At 40.3% G+C, this 25,000-nt stretch overlaps 1 protein-coding gene across 1 annotated transcript in view; it reads left to right on the forward strand.

The window, feature by feature from the left end:
* The window catches only part of LOC133572009 (cyclin-dependent kinase 17), a 119,149-nt gene that overhangs the window by 73,745 nt on the left and 20,404 nt on the right, over nt 1–25,000 (forward strand). Inside the window, exons 5-7 of the mRNA XM_061924614.1 lie at nt 18,446–18,571; nt 23,308–23,364; nt 23,516–23,630. Of these exons, the coding sequence (XP_061780598.1) occupies nt 18,446–18,571; nt 23,308–23,364; nt 23,516–23,630 (298 nt within the window). The remainder of the gene's footprint in view (nt 1–18,445; nt 18,572–23,307; nt 23,365–23,515; nt 23,631–25,000) is intronic.

Consider the following 25,000-nt stretch of genomic DNA (forward strand, 5'->3'; position numbering starts at 1 on the left):
AGCGAATAATAGAAAGGCGTTTAATTCGCCAAAATTCACACATTTAGAGTTCGGAAATCGGTTAAAAAAATATATGGTCTTTTTTCTGCAACATCAAGGTATATATTGACGCTTACATAGGTCTGGTGATAATGTTCCCCTTTAAGGATACAAATTCAGTCAGCTTCCAGTCTCTTTGTAACATGTTCCAAGCACAAGGCGCTGCATAGACAAAAGATTTGTTCCCTAGCTCAGTGCGAGCAAAAGGGACAGAGAACAACAGCTGATCGTTGGATCTCAGAGCATAAGAGTACTTCTCTGTGTACCGTATTTTCCGGACTATAAGGCACACTTAAAATCCTTTTTTTTCCTGAAAACTCGACAGTGTGCCTTATAGCAGTGGTCCCCAACCACCGGCCATGGCCCGGTACCGGTCCGTGGATCGATTGGTACCAGGCCGCACAAAAAAAAAAAAAAAAAAATGTTTTTTTATTTTTTTATTAAATCAACATAAAAAACACAAGACACTTACAATTAGTGCACCAACCCAAAAAACCTCCCTCCCCCATTTACACTCATTCACACTCATTCGCACAAAAGGGTTGTTTGTTTCTGTTTTTAATATTCTGGTTCCTACATTATATATCAAAATATATCAATACAGTCTGCAGGGATACAATCCGTAAGCACACATGATTGTATTTTTTTATGACAAAAAAATAAATAAATAAATTTAAAAAAATCATCCCCACCCCCCGCCGGTCCGTGGCCAAATTTTCAAGCGTTGACCGGTCCGCAGTTACAAAAAGGTTGGGGACCTCTGCCATATACAGTAACCCAGTGCGCGTAATGTAAGCAATAAGTTTGGTGGAGCTTACCCACCTCGAAGCAATTTTATTTGGTACATGCTGTAATGATAAGTGTGACCAGTAGATGGCAGTTAAACATAAGAGAATTTTGATGTACTTCAACATAGGAGTATTATTATGGTGTGTGTATAAGGTAAGACATATTATTTGGCGTTTTGTTTTGCAATATTATGCAAAAGCAAATTTTCTTACCTACTGGTACCTGCTGATCTGTATTTGGGATCTGCATAAATCCTGAAATTGCACGCGGGTCCGCCTTTGTAGTTTGCGCTGACACCGTAGTCGATAAGCTTCTTCTTTTTCTCTATTTTCTTGTTATGGGACATTCATCCTACACTGTTGCCATTTCTAATATAAAGTAGTGTAAAGTTCTTACTTATATCTGTCAGTAAACTCACCATGAAAGCGCTAAAACATACCGGTGTAGTGAGTTTATATTATTCACCCAAGGAACTTGGGTGAATAATATAAACTCACTTCATTGGCTTCATCTGGCCAAGATCTTCAGCTCTCACTGGATGGGTTCGCAGCCGAGTGTGAAGCGACTGGGATGAGAATCAGGACCTCCAAGTCCGAGTCCATGGTTCTCGCCCGGAAAAGGGTGGAGTGCCATCTCCGGGTTGGGGAGGAGATCTTGCCCCAAGTGGAGGAGTTCAAGTACCTCGGAGTCTTGTTCACAAGTGAGGGAAGAGTGGATCGTGAGATCGACAGGCGGATCGGTGCGGCGTCTTCAGTAATGCGGACGCTGTATCGATCCGTTGTGGTGAAGAAGGAGCTGAGCCGGAAGGCAAAGCTCTCGATTTACCGGTCGATCTACGTTCCCATCCTCACCTATGGTCATGAGCTTTGGGTTATGACCGAAAGGACAAGATCACGGGTACAAGCGGCCAAAATGAGTTTCCACCGCCAGGTGGCGGGGCTCTCCCTTAGAGATAGGGTGAGAAGCTCTGTCATCCGGGAGGAGCTCAAAGTAAAGCCGCTGCTCCTCCACATCGAGAGGAGCCAGATGAGGTGGTTCGGGCATCTGGTCAGGATGCCACCTGAACGCCTCCCTAGGGAGGTGTTTAGGGCACGTCCGACCGTTAGGAGGCCACGGGGAAGACCCAGGACACGTTGGGAAGACTATCTCTCCCGGCTGGCCTGGGAACGCCTCGGGAGGAGCTGGACGAAGTGGCTGGGGAGAGGGAAGTCTGGGTTTCCCTGCTTATGCTGCTGCCCCCGCGACCCGACCTCGGATAAGCGGAAGAAGATGGATGGATGGATGGATGGAACTTTAGTTATTAGAGTTCCGGTCGGACGGTTTTTCACCGGACTCATTTCCGTTGTTGTTGTTTCCGGATGAGACGACGCTGCTCCGTTATGTATTGAAGTAAAGTAATGTCATTAAAACAGTTCGCGCCATCTTTTGACACTTCTTCCACTCCCGTCCTTGCACGCTACACCGCTACAACAAAGATGACGGGGAGAAGACGCTGCCGAAGGTGACCCACGTAAATAAGACCAGCCCACAAAACGGCGCATCCGGAAGTGACTGTCAGAAAACGGCATGAAGATGATCTGTAAAACATCATCTATGCAACACTTTGACCAAAGAACCACCATTACATGTTATGTGGACCACAAGGAAGTCTTTTACATATACAAAAACATAATAATAATATGACTCCTTTAATGCGCCTTATAATCCGGTGCGCTTTATATAAGAAAAAAGATCAAAGATAGACCATTCATCGGCAGTGCGCCTTATAATCCAGTGTGCCCTATGGTCCGGAAAATACTGTAATCAATGTACGAATGTAATCGATAATAGTCATAAAAGTGTACCAATGACACTGTCTCCTAGTGGACAGAGAAGGCCATCTCACTCGAAAGTACAAGTCACAGTGGTGTGTCATGGCTCTACAGTTTGTGATGAACCTCAAAGAAGCCTGGTCAACACAGTCCACCATCTGAAGACAGGAACAAGTAGCATTCATATAGAAAAGATCGCCATAATGTAGCACAGATAAAAATGTGGCAGAGTCTAGGCCAGGGGTAGGGAACCGGTGGCTCTTTTGATGACTGCATCTGTCTCTCAGATAAATCCTAGCTGACATTGCTTAACACGATAAGTAATGAATAATTCCGCTGGTAATCACACTGTTAAAAATAAAACCAGACTACAAAGCCATCAGCAAAACCATACAGCACCAGAAGTCGCATTAATGGTAAGAAGTAATTTATTTATTATTGGTTACCTTCTGAATAACAATGTTATTAAAAAGAAAAAGAGACTTATTATACTCTAAAAAATTTGCTTAAAAATGCAGGCATTTAGTTGTATTCAGTGTTAAAGAATATTATATGGCTCTCACGGAAATACATTTTAAAATATTTGGCTTTCATGGCTCTCTCAGCCAAAAAGGTTCCCGACCCCTGGTCTAGGCGCTAAAAGAAAAACATCTCTTATTACGGAAGAAAAAACCCAATTTAAATTTTAGTTTCTTAACAAGTTGATCAATAAAAGTTTTAAAAGTGAGAGAGTCATCAATAAAAGGTATTTATATTCATGCACCACTTCTATGACATTCCCTTCAAGAGTGGACACTACCGAGGGAGTTTGAGGCACCTACCTTTGTTTGGAAAACAGCTTAGGTTTTGTCTTGTCTGCATTGAGAACCAGTTTTAAGTCAATAAGTGAATTGTGCTCAGCGACAAAAGCAGCATTTGTGATTACAGTGTGTTTCACGCTATATCCGAGCTTTATTGGAGACAAAGATCAAAAGTTTTGGTTGTAGCTAAAGCTTTCAAACAGTAATCCAGTTGTGTTTCTTTGTCTTTTCAGCAAAGCCACTTGTATCAATCTTAATGGCTCCTAATAAGATTTAAGAATGTACAGTGAAGATACAGTAACAATAGGATGAATATCCATCCATCCATCCATTCATTTTCTACCGCTTGTCCCTTTCAAGGTTGCGGGGGGTATTATCTCAGCTGCATTCGGGCGGGAGGTGGGGTACAGCCTGGACAAGTCGCCATCTCATACAAAACCCAAAACCAGTGAAGTTGGCACGTTGTGTAAATGGTAAATAAAAACAGAATACAATGATTTGCAAATATTTTTCAACTTATATTCAATTGAATAGACTGCAAAGACAAGATATTTCATGTTCCAAACTTGATGTACAGCTTAAGTTGTTCAACAGTCCGGGGGTCTCCGTTGTGGTATTTTAGGCTTCATAATGCGCCACACATTTTCAATGGGAGACACGTCTGGACTACAGGCAGTCCAGTCTAGTACCCGCGCACTCTTTTACTATGAAGCCACGTTGATGTAACACGTGGCTTGGCATTGTCTTGCTGAAATAAGCAGGGGCGTCCATGATAACGTTGCTTGGATGGCAACATATGTTGCTCCAAAACCTGTATGTACCTTTCAGCATTAATGGTGCCTTCACAGATGTGTAAGTTACCCATGCCTTGGGCACTAATACACCCCCATACCATCACAGATGCTGGCTTTTCAACTTTACGCCCTAGAACAATCCGGATGGTTCTTTCCCTCTTTGTTCCGGAGGACACGAAGTCCACAGTTTCCAAAAACAATTTGAAATGTGGACTCGTCAGACCACAGAACACTTTTCCACTTTGCATCAGTCCATTTTAGATGAGCTCGGGCCCAGCGAAGCCAGCGGCCTTTCTGGGTGTTGTTGATAAATGGCTTTGGCTTTGCATAGTATAGTTTTAACTTGTACTTACAGATGTAGCAACCAACTGTAGTTACTGACAGTGGTTTTCTGAAGTGTTCCTGAGCCCGTGTGGTGATATCCTTTACACACTGATGTCGCTTTATGATGCAGTACCGCCTGAGGGATTGCAGGTCCGTAACATCATCGCTTACATGCAGTGATTTCTCCAGATTCTCTGAACCTTTTGATGATATTAGGGACCTTAGATGGTGAAATCCCTAAATTCCTTGCAATAGCTGGTTGAGAAATGTTGTTTTTAAACTGTTGGACAATTTGCTCACGCATTTGTTGACAAAGTGGTGACCCTCGCCCCGTCCTTGTTTGTGAACGACTGAGCATTTCATGGAAGCTGCTTTTATACCCAATCATGGCACCTACCTGTCCCAACTGTGTATCGGTTGGGAACATCTCTGCGCTGCTGACCCCGTCTCTGCTCGGGATGGTTTCCTGCTGACCCCACTGTGGACTGGACTCTTACTGTTATGCTGGATCCACTATGGACTGTACTTTTACATTATTATGTTAGACCCACTCGACATCCATTGCATTCGGGGGGGTTACCCACATATGTGGTCCTCTCCAAGGTTTCTCATAGTCATTCACATCGACGTCCCACTGGGGTGAGTTTTTCCTTGCCCTTATGTGGGCTTTGTACCGAAGATGTCGTTGTGGCTTGTGCAGCCCTTTGAGACACTTGTGATTTAGGGCTATATAAATAAACATTGATTGATTGATTGAATTAGCCTGTGGGATGTTCCAAATAAGTGATTGATGAGCATTCCCTCAACTTTCTCAGTCTTTTTTGCCACTTGTGCCAGCTTTTTTTAAATATGTTGCCGGCATCAAATTCCAAATGAGCTAATATTGGCCAAAAATAACAAAGTTTTCCAGTTTGAATGTTAAGTATCTTGTATTTGCGGTCTATTCAATTGAATATAGGTTGAAAAGGATTTGCAAATCATTGTATTCTGTTTTTATTTACCATTTACACAACGTGCCAACTTCACTGGTTTTGGGTTTTGTATAATAATACTAAGGATGCATTACTCCTCCCAGTTCATGACCTCGTGTGTCTGTTTGACAACAACCGTCAGGATGAGGAAGTCCTCCCGCCGGCAGTCAGGTAGGGCTGGAAACCAGCGCCGTCGTGAAATTACATCACAGGGATTACTGTAATACGGTCCAGATGGGCGCCTGTTGTAACCGATTAGGGCCGCTTGATTGGACAACGGCAGGGGGTGGCGGCGGCCGGTGCAAAGGTCACGTGATGGATGTCAGCGCTTCCACGCGGGGGACACAGCAGGACGGCACCGGACCCGTCGTCACAACGAGACCGGACTGTCTGGCGCACGTTATGAAGATCCAAAGTGAAGCGTCACTCTTTCTGTTTTTGCACTGATCCACGGTCCGCCTGGCCGCCGCCTGCCAGTGACCCTCAGTGACACATTAGTCAGACTGACGTTGAAATGTGGTCAAAGTTGTGTCTCAGACAGGAAGGACTGTTTTGAAGTGTTGGGACACTTCTTAACTAGATCCTGCATCTCAGAGGTCGATTCCTGCGAATATATTTGAAACAATTCTGTGCGTTATAGAAGCCAGAAGCTGTTCTCTTTCCAGTGCCACTGCTTTAGATTCCAGGCTGACTGACTGGCACTTGAATAGCTTACCAATTTACCCTCACCTGTTTTGTTGTTGTTTTAATGTTGGAGGAAATACTATTTAAAAAAAAAAAGTCATGATGATGTCCTCCTCGTCCATTTCATTGAAGCAGGGCTCTTCCAACAGTTAGCTCATACTAATATAATTGTGTCCAAAACTGCAGCCAGCGGGCCAATTTCGGCCCACAGCTAGAACCTTATTGGCCCTCGGCAGAGCGTAAGAATTAAATTAATTATTATCAAGATGATATTAGTCGAACTACATTTTAAAATCTGATTACCGTATTTTTCGGACTATAAGTCGCAGTTTTTCTCACAGTTTGGCCGAGGGTGAGACTTATACTCAGGAGCGACTTATGTGTGAAATGATTAACACATGAGCGTAAAATATCAAATAATATTATTTAGCTCATTCACGTAAGAGACTAGACCAGGGGTCGGCAACACGCGGCTCCGGAGCCGCATGCGGCTCTTTGATCACTCTGATGCGGCTCAGCAGCTTACTTGTTGAACCCCCCAATTTTCCCGTGAGACTTCCGGATTTCAGTGCCTCTCGGGTTTAATATTCACCGATTTTCACCCTTACGGTTCTAATAAGGGCGTGCCATGATGGAACAACATTTGGCGCCCTCTACAATCTGTATTAACAGCGTGCCAGCCCAACACTTGCTAAACAATATACTTCTGCTGCTTGCACACATACGTGACAGCAAGGCATACTTGGTCAACAGCCACACAGGTTACACTGACGGTGGTCATATAAAACAACTTTAACACTCTTACTAATAATGCGCCACACTTTGAACCAAAACCAAACAAGAATGACAAACACATTTCAGGAGAACATCTGCACCTTAACACAACAGAACAAACACCCAGAATCCCATGCAGCCCTGACTCTTACGGGCTACATTATACACCCCTGCTACCACCAAACCCCGCCCCCACCCCAACCCTGCTCCCTCACACATCACCCCCCCCCAGCCCCCCCTCTGTGCGTCGGTTGAGGTGGGCGGGGTTTGGTAGCGGGGGTGTATAATGTATCCCGGAAGAGTTAGGGCTGCATGGGATTCTGGGTATTTGTCCTGTTGTGTTTATGTTGTGTTACGGTGCAGATGTTCCACCGTCAGTGTGAGCTGTGTGGTTGTTGACCAAGTATGCCTTGCTGTTGCCTACGTGATCAAAGCAGAAGCCCCATACAACGTGTGGCTGATCAGCGACGCTGGCTGTAGTGGGCGCTATATGCTGTACCATCACGGCACGCATGACGCTGACAAGCGCCATTCAATTAAAACCCGCGTGCCGCACCAGCTTTCAAATTCCACATAAAGGTGTGGGCAGCGTGTCTGAGACCCCTGGTTATACATAGCACAAAGCAAAAAAAAAAATTTGTATGCAGTGTTATTTAATTTAAAATTTAAAAAAATTATCGCGGCTCCCAATGTTTTCTATAATTTGTGAAACTGGTCAAAATGGCTCTGTGACTGGTAAAGGTTGTCGACCCCTGGACTAGACGTATAAGATTTCATGGGATTTAGCGATTAGGAGTGACAGATTGTTTGGTAAACGTATAGCATGTTCTATATGTTATAGTTCTTTGAATGACTCTTACCATAATATGTTACGTTAACATACCAGTTGGTTATTTATGCCTCATATAACGTACACTTATTCAGCCTGTTGTTCACTATTCTTTATTTATTTTAAATTGCCTTTCAAATGTCTATTCTTGGTGTTGGCTTTTATCAAATACATTTCCCCAAAAAATGCGACTTATACTCCAGTGCGACTTATATATGTTTTTTCCCTTCTTTATTATGCATTTTCGGCCGGTGCGACTTATACTCCAAAAAATACGGTAATCAAACTTTTAAATTGTCACACACACACTAGGTGTGGCGAAATGATTCTCTGCATTTGACCCATCACCCTTGGTCACCCCCATGGGAGGTGAGGGGAGCAGTGAGCAGCAGCGGTGGCCGCGCCCGGGAATCATTTTTGGTGTTTTAACCCCCAATTCCAACCCTTGATGCTGAGTGCCAAGCAGGGAGGTAATGGGTCCCATTTTTATTACTAGTATTACAACTTCGCTCTCATGATCAATTACCGTATTTTCCGGACTATAAGGCGCACTTAAAATCCTTTTTTCCCCCTCAAAACTCGACAGTGCGCCTTATAACCCGGTGCGCCTAATGTAAGGAATATGTTTGGTTGAGCTTACCCACCTTGAAGCTATTTTATTTGGTTTGATTGATTGAAACTTTTATCACAGTACAGTACATATTCCGTACAATTGACCACTAAATGGTAACACCCGAATACGTTTTTCAACTTGTTTAAGTCGGGGTCCACGTTAATCAATTCATGGTACATGGTGTAATGATAAGTGTGAGCAGTAGATGGCAGTCACACATAAGAGATACGTGTAGATTGCACTATGATGGCAATATAACTCCAGTAAACAACACCAACATTTTATATGTTCCATTGAAAATATAGAACATTACACACGGCGCTCAAAAATCTATCAAAAATGTTTTAGTATGACTTTGGTAAGCTATAAAGCTGCACCGCTTGAAGGACTGTTGGTGCATTAAACATGAGTATTGTAATGGTGTGTGTGTATAAGGTAAGACATATTATCTGGTGTTTTGTTTCGCAATGTTATGCAAAAGCAACTTTTCTTACCTTCTGGTGCCTGCTGATCTGTATTTGGGATCTGCATAAATCCTGAAAAATTGCGCACGTCCGCCTTTGTAATTGATAAGCTTCTTCTTTTTCTCTATCTTTTTGTTATGTGACATTCATCCTCCGCTGTTGCCATTTCTAATATAAAGTAGTGTAAAGTTCTTATATCTGTCAGTAAACTCGCCATGAAAGCGCTAAAACATACCGGTGTAGTGAGTTTACATTATTCACCCAAGGAACTTTAGTTATTAGAGTTCCGGTCGGACCCATTTCCGGTGTTGTTGTTGTTTCCGGATGAGGAGACGCTGCTCCGTTATTGATCTAAGTAAAGTCTGAATGTCATTAAAACAGTTAGCGCCATCTTTTGACACTTCTTCCACTCCCGTCCTTGCACGCTACACCGCTACAACATAGATGACGGGGAGAAGACGCTGCCGAAGGTGACCCACGTAAATAAGACCGCCCACAAAACAGCGCATCGGGAAGCGAAGATGATCTGTAAAACATCATCTATGCAACATTTTGACCGAAGAACCACCATTACATGTTATGTAGACCACAAGGAAGTCTTTTACATTTAGAAAAAAAAAAAAAAAAAGACTTTTTTTATTGCGCCCTATAATCCGGTGTGCCTTTATATATGAAAAAAGATCGAAAATCGACCGTTCATCGGAAGTGCGCCTTATAATCCGGTGCGCCCTATGGTCCGGAAAACACGGTAACTTAAAATATTTTTAAAGGTACCCGATTACGCAAAAACAACTTTTCTTATTGCTTGTTTTCCGACACGTGACTTCTTTACCGGAAGTGAAAACCAGTAGGGCTGCAACAACTAATCGATTAAAATCGATTATAAAAATACTTTGCGATTAATTTAGTCATCCATTCGTTGGATCTATGCTATGCACATGCGCAGAGGCTAATTTTTTTAATTTATTTTTTATAATATAAACCTTTATTTATAAACTGCAACATTTACAAACAGCTGAGAAACAATAATCAAAATAAGTATGGTGCCAGTATGCTGTTTTTTTTCAATAAAATACTGGAAAGGATACAAATGTAGTTTGTCTCTTTTGTCCGATTATTAATGGATTAATCGAAGTAATAATCGACAGACTAATCGATTATCAAATTAGTTGTTAGTTGCAGCCCTAAAAACCAGTGGTGGTCAACCAAGGCTAGATGGCTGTTGTAAAGAAAGCAGCAACAAAGTATCTGCATTGCAAAAAGTCAGTGTTCAAAAACAAGAATAAAAAAATACAAACATTTGAGGTATTTTATTTGAACTAAGCAAAATTATCTGCCAATAGAACAAGAAAATGTGGCTTGTCAAGACTTTCCAAAACAAGTAAAATTAGCTAACCTCAATGAACCCAAAAATACCTTAAAATAAGTATAGTCTCACTAATAACAACTGTACTACTATACGAGTACGTATTTTCTATTGTTTCATTGAAAATAGAACAGCAAAGTCCATTTGACTGTCATCTGTTTTATTATGAGACACAATTGTGTCAAAGTCATGATTTTTTATTTTGATTGATTGATTGAATTATTTATTTCAAACCTGCACAGTACAACACACACTTTTTTTTAAAAAACATTTTGGCAGGGACATTTATGCAAGGCTTGAAAAGGGGTTGGATGAAGCAAATGCTTATAATATCCCAACCCCTCTCACTCATTCCACATTTAACATAAACAATATAATACAAGAACAATACTATACAAACAAAACAAGAAAAGCTCCTGTACACTAACAATACAATAGTACCACTGTTACTATAAAACAAGACAAGACGAGACAAAACACACACACACACACACACACACACACACACACACACACACACACACACACACACACACACACACACACACACACACACACACACACACACACACACACACACACACACACACACACACACACACACACACACACACACACACACACACACACGCACACACACACACACAGGCCCAAACACTCTCTGACCATACACCTCTCTCCCATCGCTCTGTGCTGAGGGCATCACTCTCTTTCCTCCTCGTACTTCTTCAGTACTTCTTTTTTAAACAGTCTTTTAAATGTAATCATGTTAGAACAGGTTTTTAACTCGTCCCCTAAGTTGTTCCACAGACTGACTCCACGCACTGAAATGCACATTGATTTTAAAGTTGTTCTAAATTTAGGCAAATATAATTTGTTGTTTCCTCTTAGACTGTAACTATGATGAGCATCTCTATCCTGGAATAGGTTTTGTATATTGGATGGTAGAGAGTTTTGGGATGCCCTAAACATAATTTGAGCAGTTTTAAAATTGATCACATCGTGCAGTTTAAGTTGCTTTAACTCCATGAATAGTGGATTTGAATGATGTAAGTAGTGAACATTGGACACAATCCTAATGGCCTTTTTCTGCAGAGTGACTAAAGGCTGTAGATGGGATTTATAACAATTTCCCCAGACTTCAACACAATAGTTTAGATATGACATAATAAATGAATGATACAATAAAAGCAGAGCATTGGTGTTCAATAAATGACATGATCTCCTCATCATTCCAACACATTTAGCAACTTTTGTCCTCAGGTAATTTATATGAGGCTTCCATGATATATTTTCATCTATTACCACTCCTAAGAATGAATTTTGTTGAACATATTCTATTGGTGTATCATCAATAACAATCCTGATGGGTATTTCACTTTTGCGATTGCTAAAGAGCATGATTATTTCATGCTTGAAATAAGAAATTATTACTTTAAAAAAGTTGTTTTATACTTGAGTGTTGATGACACAGCTTTGCAACAGTTGATATTCTAGTTTCCAGCATGTTTTACTCAATATAGGTCATCAAATCTCAGCAACAAACTGTAATATCTTACTGAGATCATTTAGGACCAAAACACTTAAAACAAGTAAAACACTCTAATAGGGCTGCAACAACTAATCAATTAAATCGATTATAAAAATAGTTGGCGATTAATTTAGTCATCGATTCGTTGGATCTATGCTATACGCATGCGCAGAGGCAATTTTTTTAAATTATTTTTTTTTATTATTATAATTATTATTTTTTTATAAACCTTTATTTATAAACTGCAACATGTACAAACAGCTGAGAAACAATAATCAAAATAAGTATGGTGCCAGTATGCTGTTTTTTCCCCCAATAAAATACCGGAAAGGATACACATTTAGTTTGTCTCTTTTATCCGATTATTAATGGATTAATCGAAGTAATAATCGACAGATTAATCAATTATCAAATTAATCGTTAGTTGCAGCCCTACACTCTAACATAAAATCCGCTTAGTGAGAAGAATGATCTTATCAGACAGAAAATAAGCAAATATCACCCTTTTGAGATATTTAATCTTACTTAGATTTTAGTTTTTGTCGTGCGAGGTTTAAATCTTCCTGCAAAAAACAGATACGAGCAAAAAAAATCTAACTACGCAATGGAATAGATCCCTATACTTTATCAAACAAAGATTTGTGGAGTGATATCAAGGAGGTGTGTGTGTGTGTGTGCGTGCGTGCGTGCGTGCGTGCGTGCGTGCGTGCGTGCGTGCGTGCGTGCGTCTAATCTAATAGAGAATGACTCATTTGCACCCCTGGTGGTGAAATCTATCAAAATGAGGGTGGTCCCAAAAAGGAGGGATTTTTCAAATTGACTGTGTCGGTTTTAAAAGTGCTCCCCCTCTGGTCAACATATGAAATAACAAGTGTGTGTCAAAATTCGAAGTGCTCTCCCTCTGGCCAACATATGTAATAACAAGTGTGTGTAAGAAATTGAAATGCGCCCCCGTTTGCGAATTTTAATTTTTATTTTTAAATGTATATAGAGACATACTGTAATAACTTGAAGTAAATAATGAAGATTAAAAACCAATTACAAACAAAAAAAATAAAAATTTACTAAAAGCTTACCTTTTATATATTTGCATAGTATGTATATATTATTAATGTTGTAAATACAAATCTTTATGTATATAGAAAGGGTGATCCTAAAGAGGTAGGCATTTTTCCGAGGTCTCAAGAAAGTAACAAATACAAGAGTGTGTGTGTGTGTGTGTGTGTGTGTGTGTGTGTGTGTGTGTGTGTGTGTGTGTGTGTGTGTGTGTGTGTGTGTGTGTGTGTGTGTGTGTGTGCACACACAGTTTGCCTTGGTGACCTTCCAACTTGCCTTGGTGACCTAAAATATGAGCCCTCCTTTAAGGCGACTCTTGCCTTGACCTTAAAAAGTCAAAATTCGAGGCCTGTATATTGATGTACCAAGGTTTGTTTTTAGCATCATTAATGTACAAAATGTATCAAAGTGACCCCCACATACCGTATTTTCCGCACTATAAGGCGCACCGGGTTATAAGGCGCACCTTCAATGAATGGCCTATTTTAAAACGTTGTTCATATATAAGGCGCATCGCATTATAAGGCACATAGACTAGACCAGGGGTGCTCACACTTTTTCTGCAGGCGAGCTACTTTTCAATTGATCAAGTCGTGGGGATCTACCTCATTCATCTATATAATTTATATTTACTTATTTATGAAATATATGTTTTTGTTAACAAGTTAAAGGTGTTTAATGATAATGCAAGCATGTTTAACACATATAGTTAATATTGTTAAAAAATTAAAGGTTTTTAATGATAATACAAGTATGTTTAATACATATAGTTAATATTGTTAACAAGTTAAAGGTGTTTAAAGATAATACAAGCATGTTTAACACATATAGTTAATAAGTTAAAGGTGTTTAAAGATAATACAAGCATGTTTAACACATATAGTTAATATTGTTAACAAGTTAAAGGTGTTTAAAGATAATGCAAGCATGCTTAACACATATAGTTAATATTGTTAATAAGTTAAAGGTGTTTAAAGATAATACAAGCATGTTTAACACATATAGTTAATATTGTTAACAAGTTAAAGGTGTTTAAAGATAATGCAAGCATGTTTAACACACATAGTTAATATTGTTAATAAGTTAAAGGTGTTTAATGATAATACAAGCATGTTTAACACATATAGTTAATATTGTTAATAAGTTAAAGGTGTTTAAAGATAATACAAGCATGTTTAACACATATAGTTAATATTGTTAATAAGTTAAAGGTGTTTAAAGATAATACAAGCATGTTTAACACATATAGTTAATATTGTTAATAAGTTAAAGGTGTTTAAAGATAATACAAGCATGTTTAACACATACAGATTATTTTCTTTCATGAAGACAAGAATATAAGTTGGTGTATTACCTGATTCTGATGACTTGCATTATTTGGAATCAGACAGTAGTGATGATAACGTCCGCATTTTCGAATGGAGGAGAAAAAAGTCCTCCTTTCGGTCCAATACCACATGAAAGTGGTTGGTTTTTGGCATCTTATTTGTCCAGCTTCCGTACTCCTTTGTATACACTTTACAAGAAATACATTGTCGGCAAACTCCGTAGCTTGCTAGCTTGTGCACGCCAGCTTTCTGAGACTCTTATTTTGTTAGCGCAACTGTGCAGTCGGTCTTTGGAGTTTTGACGACAGGTACGGCGCCGGAGTCTGTTGAAATAAAGCGTTTCTCGCCTTCCTGTCGGTAATTTTAACGAGCTGGCAGCAGCCAGCGTCATCTCAGAAGACCCTCGGGTGCCGTGAATGTCAATCAAGTGACGAAAGTAACGTCATAGTGAAGATTTATGATCGCTCATTTTTAGGACTATTTTTTTAATGCCTGGCTGGTGATCGACTGACACACCCTCCACGATCGACCGGTAGCTCGCGATCGACGTAATGAGCACCCCTGGAATAGACGTTACAGTAAGAGGCTGGGGTTACGTTATGCATCCCGTAGTTGCTAGACCTGTTGTGGCTCAATATTGGTCCATATATAAGGCGCACCGGATTATAAGGCGCACTGTCAGCTTTTGAGAAAATTTAAGGTTTTTAGGTGCGCCTTATAGTGCAGAAAATACAGTACTTTGATTTTACTGAATGTGGAAAGAATCAAATCAAATTAAATCAACTTTATTTATAAAGCACATTTAAAATTTACCACAGGGGTAGCCAAAGTGCTGTACAATGGGCAGGTTAAAAGATAATACGAAACACAACACAAACAGAACACGATAAAAAAATAAGTAAATAAAATAGAAAGAAAGAAAGAAAGCTTGGACATCCCAGCTGGAATAGTAATGGAAGTTGTGGACCCACCCCTGTGCTTTTATTGTCAGACGCTGGAGCGGATTGATATATTTATTAATATTTGGGAAGAATTTTTTTTTGCGGTCAAGCAGCATCCCATAATTGATTGTTTTCTGCTGTATTTTTGCTCGTAAACCCACAGCCGGGTGTGGGAAGTAGATTTAAAAAGCTGCTACCAGGAACCCGGATTAACGGTAATCTAACAAAGGGAGGAAATGCAGGATGGGAAGACTTCAGAAATTGTATTTAAAGTGTTTGCATGCCTTTTATGTAACAAATCATCAGGATAATGCTCTTGTACTTTGTGACTCTGGGAAAAGATTTACCCTGAATCACTCAAGGTTCCCACGTGTGTGTGTGTGTGTGTGTCTCTGCTGGGATGGTCCCAAAACCAAAATTATATTCGATTATTTTCGAAATAAAATGATTATTGGCCTAATTTTAACAAATAATCTTAGGGTACATTAAACATATGTTTCTTATTGCAATCGAAGAACAATTTTGTCCTTAAATAAAATAGTGCACGTACTAGACAACTTGTCTTTTAGTAGTAAGTTCAAGTTAAGTTAAAGATAAAGTACACACACACTAGGTGTGGTGAAATTTGTCCTCTGCATTCGACCCATCCCCTTGTTCACCCCCTGCGAGGTGAGGGGAGCAGTGGGCAGCAGCTGTGGCCGCGCCCGGGAATCATTTTTTGTGATTTAACCCCCAATTCCAACCCTTGATGCTGAGTACCAAGCAGAGAGGTAATGGGTCCCATTTTTATAGTCTTTGGTATGACTCGGGCCGAGGTTTGAACTCACAACCTACCGATCTCAGGGCGGACTCTCTAACCACTAGGCCATTGAGTAGGTGTAGTTTGAATTTCCTGAATGTTTTGAATCCGTTGAGAAATGTGGAACTTGTCCTCCATTAATTTCAACTGGATGATTGTCAAGAAAATGTAAAATTATGAAGAAAAAAAATCAATGTGAGAAATAGATAGCCCAGATATTGTGAATGAGCAGAACATTTTGCGTTTGAATGGTTTGAGAAAGGTATAATTACTGAAAATTGTTGTCCTGAATGAGAGGAATAATTTCACGGTGGTTGGAATTGGTTGAATCAGGGGCACGATCTGCAACGGTCATGAATAAGCTGAACATTTTGAAAAGTTTAAAACATTTGGAATTTGTAGTAATTATTCTTTGATTTCCATGGAAATGTTGTCAAGGAATATTTGGAATTATGGGTACAGTGGTCATTTTAAACAAACAAAGGCTCCTAATTAGTCTGCTGACATATGCAGTAACATATTGTGTCATTTTCCGTTCTATTATTTTGTCAACATTATGAGGGACAAGCTGTAAAAAATTGATTATTAATCCACTTTACTGTTAATATCTGCTTACTTTCTATTTTAACATGTTATATCTACACTTCTGTTAAAATGTAATAATCACTTATTCTTCTGTTTGGATGCTTTATAAAATGTGTGGATGATACCACACATTTAGGTAACAATCCGATACCAAGTAGTTACAGGATCATACATTGGTCATATTCAAAGTCCTCACGTGTTCAGGGACGTACTTCCTGAGTTTATAAACATAATATGAATTTTTTGAAAAGGAAAAAAGATTTTGTGATGATAAATATCAATGTAATCATAGTAGCATCGGCTTGATACGCTGTTGTACTTGATATCATTACAGTGGATGTCAGGTGTAGCTCCACCCATGGCGTTTGTTTACAAACCCCTTTTCCATATGAGTTGGGAAATTGTGTTAGATGTAAATATAAACGGAATACAATGATTTGCAAATCCTTTTCAACACATATTCAGTTGAATATGCTACAAAGACAACATATTTGATGTTCAAACTCATAAACTTTAGTTGGTTTTTTTTTGCAAATAATAATTAACTTAGAATTTCATGGCTGCAACACGTGCCAAAGTAGTTGGGAAAGGGCTGTGTTACATAGCCTTTCCTTTTAACAACACCTAGTAAACGTTTGGGAACTAAGGGGACACATTTTTTAAGCTTCTCAGGTGGAATTCTTTCCCATTCTTGCTTGATGTACAGCTTAAGTTGTTCAACAGTCCGGGGGTCTCCCTTGTGCTATTTTAGGCTTCATAATGCGCCACACATTTTCAATGGGAGACAGGTCTGGACTGCAGGCAGGCCAGTCTAGAACCCGCACTCTTTTACTATGAAGCCACGCTGTTGTAACACGTGGCTTGGCATTGTCTTGCTGAAATAAGCAGGGGCGTCCATGGTAACGTTGCTTGGATGACATCATATGTTGCTCCAAAACCGGTATGTACCTTTCAGCATTAATGGTGCCTTCACAGATGTGTAAGTTACCCATGTCTTGGGCACTAATACACCCCCATACCATCACAGATGCTGGCTTTTCAACTTTGCACCTATAACAATCCGGATGGTTCTTTTTCTCTTTGGTCCGGAGGACACGACGTCTAGAGTTTCCAAAAACAATTTGAAATGTGGACTCGTCAGACCACAGAACACTTTTCCACTTTGTATCAGTCCATCTTAGATGAGCTCAGGCCCAGCGAAGCCGACGGCGTTTCTGGGTGTTGTTGATAAACGGTTTTCGCCTCGCATAGTAGAGTTTTAACTTGCACTTACAGATGTAGTGACCAACTGTAGTTACTGACAGTGGGTTTCTGAAGTGTTCCTGAGCCCATGTGGTGATATCCTTTACACACTTATATTTACATCTAACACAATTTCCCAACTCAAATGGAAACGGGGTTTGTACATAATGAAGCCGGTGAGCTACGGTGTGTAGTGAAGCATGTTTAGCTATTCCTCGTCCTGCAGTGATAATGTAAGAAACGCACTTTATTTGTCGCCATGGAGGCGAGGATTAGTGATTTAGAAGTAGCCAAAACAGCAGCTAGATAGCTAGCCATATCTTAAAGCATCTCTTCCTGAGGGCGTTTCAGTGTTATAACTTCACCTTTATCGTTAGTTTTTAAGCCAAAATGCGTCCGTTCTCCCTTTTCTGTCTACACATTGTCTGCTTGTAAGTACTCTGTGTGTGTGCGCTGCCGAACATGCTCCTCTGCACGTAAAACCAGTACTTTTCAAACAGAGTATAGTACCGTTTTTGATTCATTAGTACCGCGATACTATACTAGTACCGGTATACCGTACAACCCTAGTCTCTGCCTTCTACTTTCGGCTGCATGTGTTTATTCTGAGTCTATTTACCCGACTCGCCATTGTTATTTACTCAGCATGTTTGCGCTGCCGTTTGACCTCCTGGTGTAACCGCTGCTCGTGTCTCCTCCGCACAGGACCTGAACAAGCGCCTGTCCCTGCCAGCCGACATCAGGATACCCGACGGCTATTTGGAGAAGTTGCAGCTGAGCAGCCCGTCCTTTGATCAGCCGCTGAGCCGGCGCTCCCGACGGGCATCGCTGGTGAGACGGAGGATTCATGAGCAAAAGGCGTAAAGTGTCTGGAGTGTTTCATGCATAAGTCTTGCGGAAAGTCTTCCCAGGAGAAGCTGCAAACTGCAGATGTGTGTCCCATTTTCTTCTCCTTCAGGTGTCCCGGTACAATAATTGATGCTAGCGAGAGAGGAAGTGCCTGTCCTATCGGTTTGTGGTTTTAGCGCGCAGAACACGGTGCAAATTTGCAAACACTGTTCTTCACCTCCTTGCTATTGCAGCTTCTGCAAGACCGACTCGTAACAGAGTCACAACATTAGGCCATACTTGCCAACCCTCCCGAATTTTCCGGGAGACTCCCGAAATTCAGCGCCTCTCCCGAAAACCTCCCGGGACAAATATTCTCCCGAAAATCTCCCGATTTTCAGCCGGAGCTGGAAGCCACGCCCCCTCCAGCTTCATGCAGACTTGAGTGAGGACAGCCTTTTTTCATGACGGGAGGACAACAGGGTGACAAGAACTAAATCGGCGTGGCGCAGTGGAAGAGTGGCCATGTGCGACCCGAGAGTCCCTGGTTCAATCCCCACCTAGTACCAACCTCGTCATGTCCGTTGTGTCCTGAGCAAGACACTTCACCCTTGCTCCTGATGGGTGCTGGTTAGCGCCTTGCATGGCAGCTCCCTCCATCAGTGTGTGAATGTGTGTGTGAATGGGTAAATGTGGAAGTAGTGTCAAAGCGCTTTGAGTACCTTGAAGGTAGAAAAGCGCTATACAAGTACAACCCATTTATCATTTATTTATTTAAATCATCCAGACTAGAGATACATTGTATTATTATGTTTATCTTACCTAAAAATAAATATATTTATTAATTTAAAAAAAAAACTAAATAAATTTTTACTATATTTTGCTAAAAACATCAAAATTAATTGTATTTTTATTTGTATTTTTTCGTGACTCCTTATTACATCCAGCCATAGAATTATACATTAAAATAAACATATTTGAAATAATTGATTTTAAATTATCATAATAATTCATTTAAAATGACCATATTTAATTATTGAAATAATTGCTTGTTTATCAACAACTTTAGCATTTTATTCATTACATTTTGAAACTATCAGAACCCAAGTTATGTTATATTCCTTAATATTTATTTATGCAAGTTTGAAGTTTCAATTATCTAAACACAGTTTGTTTGCATATTTTCAGGATGTAGATATCTATATATATATATATATATATATATATATATATATATATATATATATATATATATATATATATATATATATATATGTATGAAATACTTGACTTGGTGAATTCTAGCTGTCAATATACTCCTCCCCTCTTAACCACGCCCCCAACCACGCCCCGCCCCACCCCCGACCACGCCCCCACCCCCCACCTCCCGAAATCGGAAGTCTCAAGGTTGGCAAGTATGCATTAGGCACACCTGCAGAAAATGGACAATCCAAGAGCTTCTGTCGTTTGTGCAGATGTACCTAATGTTGTGGCCGCGGAGTTTTGTCAGAGCTCGCTGTGCTGAGGTCACATGTTATTCTGGCAAAAGTACCTTCTCGTGCCCTAGGGCAGTGACTTCAGACGAGTTCAGTTCCAAAACTTGGGAGCGGCTATAACGTATTTTTTTGCAACAGGTCCTTAAAACAGCAGAACTCCTGACAAGCTTTTTTAGCTAAATGTTTAAATACAGAACAACGCTCCAGTCAAATCGATATTTGACAAGTATAATTGTCAGGTTCAAACACCAAACTATCTATTAAACAAGACAAGAAGCAAGGAATCAAACAGAGACAGGATTTAATTTAGCTCATGAGGGGAGAGCGCGTCAACCTGCACCCTCGCACAGTGTCACCCCGCCGCTCCGAGGAACAAGCTCCGCACGCCTCCTCATTTATTTGGGCATTTCCTGATTACATAGCTGCAGCTGCTTCTAAGGGGAGGGGGTCATAAACAGTTCAAACAAAAAGGTGCTTGGAGCGGTGTCAGGTTTGCCTCCTCTCTGCTCGTAGATTTCGGGTCCTTCCTGTGGCAGTCCAATAGATCAAAGAAACCGACACCTCCACGGCGCATTCCATCGCACACAGTGGAGGGTTTACAAGCCGTCCGCCTTTTGCTTGATAAGATCAAAGACAGCTTTTGTCTTCACGCAGGTCAACCTGAACTCATAGCAAACAAGTTGTGTGATAACTTATATACAATTATTCTGACAATTAGATAGTTAAATAGTCCTGCCTTATGGTGGAATATGTTGATGATTTCCAATATCAAGTCATCTAATATTTTTTAATACACTATATTGCCAAAAGTATTTGGCCACCTGCCTTGACTCACATATGAACTTGAAGTGCCATCCCATTCCTAACGCATAGGGTTCAATATGACGTGGGTCCACCTTTTGCAGCTATTACAGCTTCAACTTTTCTGGGAAGGCTGTCCACAAGGTTGCGGAGTGTGTTTATAGGAATTTTCCACCGCTCTTCCAAAAGCGCATTGGTGAGGTCACACACTGATGTTGGTGGAGAAGGCCTGGCTCTCAGTCTCCGTTCTAATTAATCCCAAAGATGTTTTATCAGGTTCAGGTCAGGACTCTGTGCAGGCCAGTCAAGTTCATCCACACCAGACTCTGTCATCCATGTCTGTATGGACCTTGTCATGTTGGAAGAGGAAGGGGCCCACTCCGAACTGTTCCCACAAGGTTGGAAGCCTGGAATTGTCCAAAATGTTTTGGTATCCTGGAGCATTCAAAGTTCCTTTCACTGGAACTAAGGGGCCAAGCCCAACTCTTGAAAAACAACCCCACACCATAATTCCTCCTCCATCAAATTTCACACTCGGCACAATGCAGTCCGAAATGTACCGTTCTCCTCGTCCATCAGATTGCCAGATGGAAAAGCGTGATTCATCACTCCAGAGAAGGCGTCTCCACTGCTCTAGAGTCCAGTGGCGACGTGCTTTACACCACTGCATCCCACGCTTTGCATTGGACTTGGTGATATATGGCTTAGATGCAGCTGCTCGGCCATGAAAACCCATTCCATGAAGCTCTCTGCGTACTGTACGTGGGCTAATTGGAAGGTCACATGAAGTTTGGAGCTCTGTAGCAACTGACTGTGCAGAAAGTCTTTGCACTATGCGCTTCAGCATCCGCTGACCCCTCTCTGTCGGTTTACGTGGCCTACCACTTGGTGGCTGAGTTGCTGTTGTTCCCAAACTCTTCCATTTTCTTATAATAAAGCCGACAGTTGACTTTGGAATATTCAGGAGCGAGGAAATTTTACCACTGGATTTGTTGCACAGGTGGCATCTTATGACAGTTCCACGCTGGAAATCACTGAGAGCGGCCCATTCTTCCACAAATGTTTGTAGAAACAGTCTCCATGCCTAAGTGCTTGATTTTATACACCTGTGGCCTGGCCAAGTGATTAGGACACCTTGTTCTCATCATTTGGATGGGTGGCCAAATACTTTTGGCAATATAGTGTACTTTCACTTCACAAAGCTAAAAAAAAACATTTATTACAAATAAGAATTTAAAATGATTGCCTATTGTTTAATAAGGACTTACAAAACTTCACTTTTTCCACATTTTGTTATCTTCCAGCCGTATTCCAAAATGGAATAATTAATTTTTGTCCTCAAAATTCTACACGCAATAGCCCATATTGACAATGGGATTTGTTTGTAATTTTACAAATATATTGAAACATTTTTAAAAATGACATGTAAATAAGTATTCACAGCCTTTGCTCAATACTTTGACGCACCTTTTGCAGCAATTACAGCCTCGGGTCTTTTTGAATAAGAAGCCACAGGCTTGGCACACCTATCTTTGGGCAGCACCTCTCAAACTCCATCATGTTGGATGGAAAGCGTTGGTATTCATCTTAGTTTAGTCAGGGAGGTAACCAAGAACCTGACGGTCACTCTTGTCAGCTACATCATTCCTCTGTGGAGAGAGGAGAGCAGGGGGTTTATATTGTAGCGTCCCGGAAGAGTTAGTGCTGCAAGGGATTCTGGGTATTTGTTCTGTAGTGTTACGGTGCGGATGTTTTCCCGAAATGTGTTTGTCATTCTTGTTTGGTGTGGGTTCACAGTGTGGCGCATATTTGTAACCGTGTTGAAGTTGTTTATACGGCCACCCTCAGTGTGACTTGTATGGCTGTTGACCAAGTATGAAATGCATTGACTTGTGTGTGTGAAAAGCCGTAGATATTATGTGATTGGGCCGGCACGCAAAGGCAGTGCCTTTAAGGGTTATTGGCGCTCTGTACTTCTCCCTACGTCCGTGTACACAGCGGCGTTTTAAAAAGTCATAAATTTTACTTTTTGAAACCGATACAGATAATTTCCGATATTACATTTTAAAGCATTTATCGGCCGATAATATCGGCAGTCCGATATTATCGGACATCTCTAGCAGTAATTGCTGCCAAAGGTGCATCAACAAAGTATTGAACAGAGGCTGTGAATACTTATGTACATGTGATTTTTTTTATTTTCAAAATGAAAAGTGAAGCGCTGTGAATACTTTCCAGATGCAGTGTATTTATCCTTATAAAAGCCAACAGTCATTTGTCACCAGAGATTAGCCATGATGCCGTCTTGGTTGCGGGACTTCCTCAGGGCCCTCAGGGCCGCATTGAGGCTGTCAGAAGGATTGATGTTGATGTCTGTTAGCTTGTCGCCGCTAATAAGAACACAGCGGTCATTAATCCCACGCCTCCTTGTCTCTCCCGCAGTCCGAGATTGGCTTTGGGAAGCTGGAGACCTACATCAAACTGGACAAACTGGGAGAGGTATGTCAAGAGTTTTTTGCTCTTCCACTCCCACAGGAAGTGATAACTCTCGCCAGCAGACAGTCGCAGGGGTTTAATTTTAACCTCCTCGCCGAGCCAGGTTGATTCTTCCGCTCCTCCACTTCTCCCCTTTTTCTTTTCTTTTCTCCAGGGCACCTACGCGACCGTCTTCAAGGGGCGGAGCAAACTGACGGACAACCTGGTGGCGCTCAAGGAGATCAGGTTGGAGCACGAGGAGGGGGCGCCATGCACGGCTATCCGAGAAGGTATTGGAGACATTCGGTCAAAAAAATCAAAATGACTATAAAAGTCTTATATAAGTGTTATAATGAAGGCAACACATAATGTAAGTGTCTATATTAGTTATATTAGCCTACTATCAAAATGACTTAGTCTTATATAAGTGTTATAATGAAGGCAAAACATGATGTACCGGTAAGTGTCTATATTAGTTATATTAGCCTACTATCAAAATGACTTTAAAAGTCTTATATAAGTGTTATAATGAAGGCAACACATGATGTGTCTGTTAGCTATAATAGCCTACTATCGAAATGACTATATAAGTGTTATAATGAAGGCAACACATGATGTAAGTGTCTGTTAGCTATAATAGCCTACTATCAAAATGACTTTAAAAGTCTTATATAAGTTTTATAATGAAGGCAACGCATGATGTGTCTATATTAGCTATAATAGCCTACTATCAAAATGACTTTAAAAGTCTTATATAAGTGTTATAATGAAGGCAACACATGATGTAAGTGTCTGTTAGCTATAATAGCCTACTATCAAAATGACTATAAAAGTCTTGTATAAGTGTTATAATGAAGGCAACACATGGTGTAAGTGTCTATATTAGCTATAATAGCCTACTATCAAAATGACTATAAAAGTCTTATATAAGTGTTATAATGAAGGCAACACATGATGTAAGTGTCTATATTAGCTATATTAGCCTTCTATCAAAATGACTATAAAAGTCTTATATAAGTGTTATAATGAAGGCAACACATGATGTAAGTGTCTATATTAGCTATATTAGCCTTCTATCAAAATGACTATAAAAGTCTTATATAAGTGTTATAATGAAGGCAACACATTATGTAAGTGTCTGTTACCTATAATAGCCTTCTATCAAAATGACTATAAAAGTCTTATATAAGTGTTATAATGAAGGCAACACATGATGTAAGTGTCTATATTAGCTATATTAGCCTACTATCAAAATGACTTTAAAAGTCTTATATAAGTGTTATAATGAAGGCAACACATGATGTAAGTGTCTATATTAGCCTACTATCAAAATGACTATAAAAGTCTTATATAAGTGTTATAATGAAGGCAACACATGACGTAAGTGTCTGTGTTAGCTATAATAGCCTACTATCAAAATGACTATAAGTCTTATATAAGTGTTATAATGAAGACAACACATGATGTAAGTGTCTATTTACCTATAATAGCCTTCTATCAAAATGACTATAAAAGTCTTATATAAGTGTTATAATGAAGGCAACACATGATGTAAGTGTCTATATTAGTTATAATTACAACCTGCTGAGTGGCTTTGTGGTTAGAGTGTCCGCCCTGAGATCGGTAGGTCGTGAGTTCAAACCCCGGCCGAGTCATACCA

This window comes from Nerophis lumbriciformis, linkage group LG29 (genome assembly GCF_033978685.3).
Source record: "Nerophis lumbriciformis linkage group LG29, RoL_Nlum_v2.1, whole genome shotgun sequence".
Lineage (NCBI taxonomy): Eukaryota > Metazoa > Chordata > Actinopteri > Syngnathiformes > Syngnathidae > Nerophis > Nerophis lumbriciformis.